Source organism: Vipera ursinii (genome assembly GCF_947247035.1).
Source record: "Vipera ursinii genome assembly, chromosome: 5".
In the NCBI taxonomy this organism is placed as follows: Eukaryota; Metazoa; Chordata; class Lepidosauria; order Squamata; family Viperidae; genus Vipera; species Vipera ursinii.
The window spans coordinates 24,496,787-24,506,775 of record NC_139518.1 but is presented as its reverse complement, the minus strand read 5'-3'; the positions used below and the strand labels follow the sequence as shown (position 1 = coordinate 24,506,775).

General features: G+C 37.5%; 1 protein-coding gene across 3 annotated transcripts in view; it reads left to right on the top strand.

The window, feature by feature from the left end:
- Positions 1 to 251: 251 nt before the first annotated feature.
- The window catches only part of ARHGEF26 (Rho guanine nucleotide exchange factor 26), a 50,270-nt gene continuing 40,532 nt past the window's right edge, over positions 252 to 9,989 (top strand). For 2 of the 3 annotated variants that reach the window (XM_083364667.1, XM_083364665.1), the window contains exons 1-2: positions 2,757 to 4,009; positions 6,454 to 6,493. In XM_083364667.1, the coding sequence (XP_083220793.1) occupies positions 2,954 to 4,009; positions 6,454 to 6,493 (1,096 nt within the window). In that variant the 5' untranslated portion in view covers positions 2,757 to 2,953. Of the gene's footprint in view, positions 409 to 2,756; positions 4,010 to 6,453; positions 6,494 to 9,989 lie in introns of those variants that run through there. The other variant, XM_083364666.1, reaches the window with a different exon arrangement.

The window sequence follows — 9,989 nt, the reverse complement described above, 5'->3', positions numbered from 1 at the left end:
GCCCTTCCCGGCTTCGTCAAACGCGCAGCAGACGGGAGGGTTGCGTCTTTGCATGCAAAGCAGACCAGCTCCTTTGGGGGGACGGGCGGAGAAACCTCCGGGGCTCGCGGATCTAAGCCGTCCGAGCTCCCGCGAGGCGGCAGCGGCAGCGGCAGCAGCAACGACAGGCTTTCATTACGCCCTCCTGTCGAGTTGAGAAGGTGGGGTTTGCCTTGGCGAGGGCGGGGCTCCGACTGAAGGCCGAGCACGGTGCGGGGACCGGACTGGAGGGCAAGGAGCGGGTCTCGGGTGGAGGGAGCGCCTGGAGCGCGCGAGAGCAACCGGTCGGAAGTTTTGGCTGAGCCGAGGCTCGGAAGCTTTGCAAGTCCTTTTAAGCCTTCGCCTTTACTTTGGTGCGGTTCCGATGAGGTGAGTTGGCTGGGTTTAATTGGGGGAAGGATTAGACTTGACCCGGGGCTTCTGTATTGTGATATTTTGGCGGGAAAGACGCTTGGGCTTCCCTAGTTGGGAGGCAAGCTGGAAAACTCCCCTCCCCTCCCCTTCCCTGCAGAAAGTTTTCCTAGCAGCAACTGCCGTTAAAGGGATCTTGAAGGGAGGGCTGAGTTGGTGGTTGTAAACACGGCGCTTCTTTCATCGCTAAGCCGCAAGACTTCCTCAGGTTGATGGGGGGTTGCTCCTTCACTCCCCCCCTCCCAAAATAACCCGCCAGAGGATTATTATAGGGAATAATGTCAATGCTACCGGTATAAGGCTGCTAACGGGAACAGTGGTATGCGAGCAGTTACAGAGGAATGCATAGTATAGGAATTACTCTAGTGCTCATATGAGGAGTGCCAGGTCAGATTTTTCTTCTTAAAGGTGCAGTCTGCTTAGTTCAAAGGCTTCAGAAGGATTGCGCCGCCGTCCTGGAAGGACAACAGGGGAAAAAACCCCAATCCTTCGTTTCCGATACTGTTCAATTCGTGGATCGTGCAGAGAAGGCTTCTCGCTGACCTCCTCTTGTGCTTCCTTATGTGGCATAAACTCATCCAAACACTACCAAAGAGTGCAACTGTATTATGGCACACAGTTGTAATTAATGTAGACGCTGGAATTCTTGTTTATTGTCCTTAGTACTAACTGTGTAATGTTATGCATGTTTTACACAAGTCCCATGGCGCTGGAGGGGCCTTATCCTCAAAACATGTCTGGGCTTTCTCAGCCTCAGGCTAAGCAATGAGTAAGGCATACTTAAGCATGGAATTGTTAGAGCAAAATGAGGTTCTAAAACCCTATTTAAGTATTGTGGAACAAATGTCTAAAAGCAAAATCTTGGTTTGCTGCTATTTTTTGCTTTAAAAGCTAATGTTGTGTAATACAGTATACTAGTTTGTAAAATGTTCCTAGACTTTGTACAGTTCTGCTTATCAGATTGGGCTTCTGCTGGTGGTAATTCAATAAACTTTGCTGCTGAAGTGCAATCTTGTACATGTTAGTTCAAAAGTGAATACCCTGGAGTACATTGGTGCGCTTTCTTCAATGTAAATTTATGAAGGATTTGTTTCTGGGAAAGGAAGTGAAATTTATACTACTTTGCAGCATGTAATGCCATTATTCTTTGTTGTCATACACTAGCTACTCTCTTAGGATCCCTCGTGTATGTTTTGGGGTATGTTTTAAGGTATTGCCACCCTTTCTAAAAAGCACTGTTAGGCTTTGTACAAATTGTACCTATTTTCTTAATATCCCTGAAATATTTGCATGATTGTATCTGAAATATGGATTGATGGTATTATTGAGTGAAATTAGGTTTGATGAAAAAAATGGCACCAGACTGCATAACTATTGCATACCCTACATGGTTTCAAACTTAAAAAAATATTTTTTCTAGAGAATTTATTTGTGATAGGAAATATAAAGTGTTCTTAATTTGCCTGTCTGGTGGAGAGCAGAATGACTTGTAGATCAACAGAAGCTGATCCAATACAAATGATTACCTTTCTTTTGCTTTGCCTTCTGGAACCACCATGGCTTATGTTAAATTATTCTTGGCTAGTATTCTTGTGCTGTAATAAAGTAGATCTTTTATTTAAAAAACAGCCTCACTGTTTAACTGCATGTAGAATAAAAAACTGCTTCCTTTAAATGCCTCAGAAAAACTTTAATTAAAAGGGGTTTTTTTTCTGGCACAATATGACCAGTGAACCTTTTCATATCATCTTGGTGGGAATAACTGTAAGAATACATTTGAGACTGCCTACTTATTTAAATGTTAAACTCTGCTTCCATACGTCCACTGTTATTAGTGTACTCACCAGCTCTAAGCCAAAGTCTTTTGAGTGTTCATCAAGCATTCTTTTTTTATTTCATTTTATGGAATACAATTTTTCTCCTTTATTCTTTAACCACAGCGATGGGAGTCTGTGGGAAGATGGAAAACACTGAAACATTTTTTTGATATTTTAATTCGAATGAGAAATATCAATACATCTGATAATCATCCTTCATAAATGGGGCCTGGGCATTACTATTTAAAAGAACAATCTAGAACTTAATCCAGGGGTGTCAACCTGCCGGCCCATGGGCCGGTTTCATCATACCGAAGCCACGCCCACCCCATTACTGATAATGCAAAAAGAGTCACAACATGTGACACGTCACATGATGTGGCAAGTTTGACACCCGTGAGGCATTTGAATGGTATCCATTACCTATCTCAGCTTCAAACTGCTACTGCTCATATCCTCTCCCAACAGTACTAGACATGTTTTGGAAATGGTAGACAGTTTCTGCTTTTATTAAAAAGTAATACTGAGATGATGGATGCTTTCTCTTCTACCTTTTTTTCCATCAAGGGTGATTTATTAGATTGTGGCTACTGAATGATTTAAGTTTTTGTTTTTCCTTTTTTTTATTGTGCAATAGGACATATTGCATTCCTGTGTTGATGTTGAATTGACCTCAGTTCTGGGTTATGGATGGACAAAATGAAGTGGACTTTTCCAATAACAAAATTACACCATTGTGGAAGAGAAGATCAGCTCATCGTGGGCATTTGCATACAAAGAACAAACCTAGACCACAATCCTATCAGAGTTCCACTGGGGTCCTCTTCACAGATTTTCCTGTGGAAGACAAAGATACATTCACTTCAATGCAACCTGATGAAACAATTACTTCTCCAGACAACAACTCTATTCAGAGAGGTCCCTTGCTTTTGACCTGTAAAAGTGTACCAAATGGAAAGGTTCAGTTTCCAGAACATAGAACCTTATCTTCTACACTTTCTGACCAGTCCCCACAAATCTTGAAAATGGTTTCAAATAATTCTATAAATTTTACATCGAGTGGTTATTTAGATTCAGCAAGCAGTAAATCAACTTGCACAAGGAAGGCTTCTAATCAAGCATCACTTAATTCTGAGATGGAACATATTGTTTTCAAATCAAGCCCTGGAGTGTCACCAACGGAAATTGTGTATTCGCCAAATAATAACACAACCATTGACTTAGCATTACAACCGAGTCAACTTCCTAAAAACTTAGAAAATGAAGCTGTTTGCCTGTGTACTCCCACAGACATTGCACATTTGCCTCTGCAAAGAATACCATCAAATCGGAATGGCCAATCAGATATGTCATCTGTGATTCTAAGCACAAATAGTCTTGCCGCATTAAAAGTGGGGAAACAGCAAATCATCCCTAAGAGTTTAGCTTCTGAAACAAGAGTAATTGGTAAAGCTAATTGTCAGAATTCAGAGCCAAACAGCAGGGTACTTAAGGTACGCAGCATGGTGGAGACTCTTGATGCACCTTTGGCAGCCAGTGAAGATGATGAAGCAGAAGGGGATGTGGAAAGCCCAGGGATGCTAAAGCGTAGCTTGAGGTCTACTTCATACCGACGAGCTGTTGTGAGTGGTATTGACTTTGATGGTATTGCCAATATTAAAATGAAAAGCAAAATGTCTCAGCCAGTGCTGAAGGCAGTAATTGAAGATAAAGAGAAATTCTCTAGTTTAGGAAGAATAAAGGTAAGTAAATAAATGAAATTATTAATAGTTTACAGTCATTGGTAGTTCAGATGGGCTTATTTTGAACATTTGGTGTTTTAGTTTTTATGCTGCGAGATCAGAATAGTATTTTAACCATAGATTAATTGGGAAAAATGTGAGAAATCTTACAGGTTTAAGGATGAGAAAGGAAATATTCTTTACCACAAATGAGTGATAACAGCCCTATCACTAAATGAGTCTTTGAAATCTTCCTGAACAGACCCTTTGCTGTTATATGTAATCTTATCCATTTAGGAGAAAAAAAACCTTAATAATGCAATGTGTTACTTTTCTTAAAAGGTACATATTTTAAATATACAATGCATCATCCACTTTTCATTATTTGTGATAATCTTTTATTTACTCTTTTAAGTGGGAAATTAATTCAAACTGCATGTCTTGAAAATCACAGTGAATTCTTTATTTCATCAAGTGCTCTTAGTAGCTATCCAAAAATTTATCCCTGTGACATTCATATGCGATGAGGTTTTGTGTCTGAAATGTTTCTCAACTCTAGCACAAGCTCTGGATACAAACTCAGTTTTCCTCTTTGTGTTTCAAACTTGGTTAGTGTGGAGTACTATCCAGTACAAAAACAAACTGACTATTGAGAGCAGTATTTTTAGGTACTCCGGACTCTTGTTAGGACCAGAAGATTGTATCTTAAACTTATCCCAGAAAAAGGCAGGGTCATGCATTGATTTGCTTGAACTTTCTCTAGGCTGGCAACCTAAAATGTTTATAGCTATATGCACAAGAATATTACCGTTTCATAAATTTCCATTCAGATGCTCAAGTTTATGATATTAGTTGACATGGTAAAAATGATCGTTCCAGATTATGTCAATATGTCCTGATTGAAGATTATACATTTTTATTTATCATATTTCCTGGTTGTAAATATCTGTATAACTCTTGATGGAAATATTGTTTAAGCAACAATGTGTGTGTGTATTTGAAAGCATTATTTGGAGTTGGGTTTTCTTTTCAAATAATTGTATTAAGGGGATAGATACCCTTCTAATCATTTTTTTCTGGCATCTTAATTCAGATCAGTCAAGTCATTGATGAATTTCACTACACTGACAGGGTTTCTTGCTATCTATTCAGGTAGAAACTTTTGCATAAAGAAAAGTTAAAATCCCCATAATTTAAAAGTCAGATAATTTGTGCAAAGGCAACATTTGTAAAACTCTTACAGAGTTCAACACATATACAATGCATATTTGGCAGAGATGTATTACTGGATTTTTTATATATATAATTTTGCTAACCATGTCTTTACTAAAAGCAAGATTCTTTTTTTATTTACAGTCCTGTCTTTGCTAGGCACCATGGTATAGCTGTTCAACCAATATTTTTTAAAAAATTCATAATGTTAACCTCCACCTTGGACCTCAGAGATTTTTACACAGAAATGTATGCATTAAACTATTAAAAAACAAAGAATTTGAAGATTTCTTTTTTTTTAAATTCCATTTTGGAATGTAGAGATCATCTGAGGAATGTTAGGATTTTTTTAAGTATCCCTGAAAACTGTGTGGTTGTTTAGTTTTAGCTTAATGTGTTGTGCAGCCCATTCATTGTGTTTTGGAAGTTATGATTATGTCTTAGCATCATGGATAAACCTAGCTACTTGTGATTTAACAAACAGATCATTGCTATTATATCCTGTCCTTTTCATTTCAACTCTTCTACCATGTTGAAGCTGAATGAGGTAAATTGTGATTAAGAGGTGTTTCTGTCAATCCAGCCTTCATCTGATCTTTGACCTGTTACTTCTGGTAATTTATATAACTCTGGGAGCATGGAGAATCTGCTAAGTGGAGATGGAATAGGAAAGTCTGTTTTACGTCAGTCCTGTTACGTGTATCCAAATTTCAATCCAACTCCCCAGACTTATTACCAAGTAATATAAGATTTAAGTTATGAAGACATTATCTCTGATGGAATATATACTAAAAGAATGGTGTCCAATTAATTTTTAGTAACGTATATTGAAACTAGAGGTTTTTTTTTTGAGGGGGCGTAATTGGGAAAAAAGGCTGGCTTTTCCTTTATACAGGAAATACTATTGAATTTAAAGACTAATAAAATCATTTACTGTATGCATTTCATTATACTTTCATTATACTTCATTATACAGTGAACCATTTCCTACTTTAATAAAAAAATTAAAATTTTTCTTCAACAAAAATATTACTGATATGCATGTCAAAGTCTGTTACTTTCAATGGGTTTGGGAAATTTTGATTCCAAATCAGAACATTACCAAAGTTGTAGACCTCCTGGAAGATGGCTATTATCCTAACTTACTAATGATTAAATGCTATGGGAAACATTTTAAATTCATTTATTCTTATGAGCATTCCTAGTTTCACCAATTTCCCCTTCCCCTTCTCTTTTTTCTTTTTGAAATGTAGAAGAAAATGCTAAAAGGACAAGGAACATTTGATGGACAAGGTAAGAGCTGCTTGGGTATTCTGTACTAATTTTTAATGATATATCTTATAAAGAAATGGAACCAGGTTAGGTTTAACTCTGCAAAGCAAAGTTTGGGTCAAAGGTGTAGATTCTTCTGTTTATATTAACAGGATGAGGGAAAACAAAACCAAAGTTGTTACACCAAATATCAACAAACATTTTGGTTGTATTATCTGTAGTGTTCTTCCACTAGTAGCATGGGTGGGAAAACACTCTGAACCAGCTTTATAATGTATTCAAGTATAGTAAAATAGGATAAGAGGATTTCCTATTGCAAATAATTCTATTATATTGTATAGTTAATGGAGAGAATAAGGAAATCCAAGGTATAAATCTTGTTATAATGGTTATCTAAGCATTGGTTATGGCCCATTTGTGTGGGCTCCCATCTCTCTCATTGGTATTGTGAATTTCTTTGGTTATCATTGTTACTTCTTGTCCTAATTTGCATACTTTTATCACTTGTAGGCAACACTTTGTTTTGTTGGTCATTTGCATTTCAGATGTCTGTGGATTTTTTTAATTCATAATTTTCTTATAATTTAACATATATATATATATGTTAAATGCTTGTTAACTATTTAGATTACCTTGCTAGGCCCCAAACATGGGACAAATCTTTATTTCCTGTTTCAGCCTATCCGAAGGCCATCGACAGGCAGTAGTCACAACAGTGACAGCTCATATTTGTGTAAATTTTAGATTGCTAACTATCTAAATCTAAATCTCTCTTTAATTCTTTGTTACCAATCTAAAATTTACATATATATATGTGTGTGTGTGTGTGTGTGTGTGTGTGTGTGTGTGTGTGTATATATATATATATATATATATATATATATATATATATATATATATATATATATATGGATCCTTGGTTTTTCGGGTTTCTCCCCGCGTAGAACTAAAGGTGTAGGCGCAACGTTTCGACGAAATCCCATCCGTCATCATCAGGCTTGTGGTTTCTGCTTCCTTCTTCTGGGAGAAGTATGTGGCTGTTTGTTTTTCTTTTTTAAACTGCCAGAGGGGGTGTGTTCTGTGAGTGGAAGTGTGCTGATTGGGTGGGGATTATGTGTGTTCTGATTGGGTGGGAGTGTGTTTTGAATGGTGGGGGTGTTCTGATTGGGTGGGGGTGTGTTTTGAGTGGATGGGCTGGTCTCAGCTGCCAGCCTTAGACCTGAGCTGGTGAGTTGTGCTGTTTTTGTTTGCCTTCGTGTTTGTGGTGGTGCCATGTTTTTATAGTGGGTGTCAGTTTGCTTATTATGTGGTTTGGAGGGGTTTAAAGTGGCTGATGTTGCAGCTGTAGTTAGGTTTCTGTTTTGTGGTTGTGCCTCTTTATCATTGTGGGTTCGGATTTGCTTTTTGAATAGTTGTGTGGTGGTGATGTCATGTGATGTTATCATGAGTTTGGGTCTGGTATCATTCTTGGTGGTTGGGACTCGTCTGTCAATCAAGGCGGGTTTCCAAATAGCTGGTAGGCGAGAGGTATCATCTCGTTTGTTCATGCTGTGGGGGCGTTTTTCTATCTCAATGGCTTCTCTGATTATTCTGTTGTTAAAATGTTCAATTTTGGCGATAGTTTTGGTTTTTTTAAAATCAATTTCATGTCCCGTGGCTTCAAAGTGTTGGACCAGGGATGAAGTTTGTTCTCCCTTTCTGAGTGAGTTTTTGTGCTCTTCAATGCGTGCACTTATTCTTCTGTTGGTCTGTCCGATGTATGTGGTGGGGCAGGTGGTGCATGGGATTTCATATACTCCTTGGTTTTCTAACCCAATTATGTCCTTGGGGTTTCTTAGGATGGTGGATACTTTTCTGTCTGTGTAGAATGCTGTTTTGATGTTGTGTTTTTGGAGGACTTTGCTGATTCTGTCTGTGGTCCCTTTTAAGTATGGGAGGAGGGCTTTGCCTTTTTCTTGTTCTCTGTCTTGGGTTTTTGTGGGTGTCTCTCTTCGGATTAAGTTGGTAATCATGTTTCTTTGGAATCCATTGGCTGTTAGTACATTAGTGAGGTTGTGTAGTTCGGTTTTTAGGTGTTGTTTGTCAGCTAGTTGTTTTGTTCTGGAGATGAGTGTCTTGGCTACGGAGTTGATCTGTGCTGGGTGGTGGTGTGAGAGTGCATTCAGATAGCGGTTTGTGTGCGTTTTTTTATGGTAGATAGTGTGTCCTAGGGAGCCGTCGGATTTCTTGTAGACTAAAACATCAAGGAAGGGAAGTTGGTTGTTAGCTTCTGTTTCCATGGTGAATTGTATTTTGGGGTGTAGGCTATTGAGGTGTGTGAGGAAGTCATCCAGTTTTTCTCCCAGAAGAAGGAAGCAGAAACCACAAGCCTGATGATGACGGATGGGATTTCGTCGAAACGTTGCGCCTACACCTTTAGTTCTACGCGGGGAGAAACCCGAAAAACCAAGGATCCACATACAGGCACCCGCGAAAACCTCAGAGAACAAATATATATATATATATATATATATATATATATATATATATATATATATATATATATATATATATATATATATGCTGATTTATAATGGTCTATGATCATAAGAAAGACTTGATTTGATCTACATATGCTGCTGGTTTAACATATTGGAATTTTTAATATTTTTTCACACTTTCAGTGGTATCCTCATACTTTGTTATTACCAGTGCAACTTATTTATATATCCCATATTTTACAAATCTTAGGCTTTCAGCCCAAGCTGTAAATTGAACAACAGTTGAAAAGTAACATGATAAATTGAAAGCGGGGCTCAAATCCAGTTACTCTCCCCCTACTCAAAGAGTATTAATAACAGGAAACCAGACTTGATAGGATTGATCCTCTGTGTGTGTGTAACTTCTATATAATTCAATAAATATTCATAAGATTCACATATAAGAAGAATTGAAACATAGTTCAGCCTACTTTCAGAAGGTCATTTTATTGTTAACATGTCTCTTAACTGATTATGTGTGTATTTTTGTATTGCATTAATTTGTTATTCATGTGGAAAGTAAATTTCAGTTACCGGTACATTTAACTGAAATAGGGCTATCTGGGATTTCTGACTGAAACTTCAGATACTTAGGTCAAGCCTATTTTATTTACAATAACGATGTATGGTACTGTAACTTTACAACAGTTCTATATTATCACTTTTTAAATCTTAGGGTAATATGTATTCAGTATTTAAAAAGTAAAGGAAATCAAAACATCAGATTGTATAATTTATGCAACATGATAAATTATGGAATGGTTTGATTGACATTTTAATAGGCCTGAGAAAAAAGCCCAATATTTAGTACTAAATCTAAGATGTTGCTATATACCATTCAGCTCTGCATTTGCAATCATAATTACAACAAACTAATTGATTCTGTTTAAAGTTTCAAATGACTTTACACCTTGCTTACGTACCTTGCTAACAAGATAAATCAGCCATCTTTCACAGAGGAACCATTTGTATTCAATCATCTACAGGAGGAGGAGAAT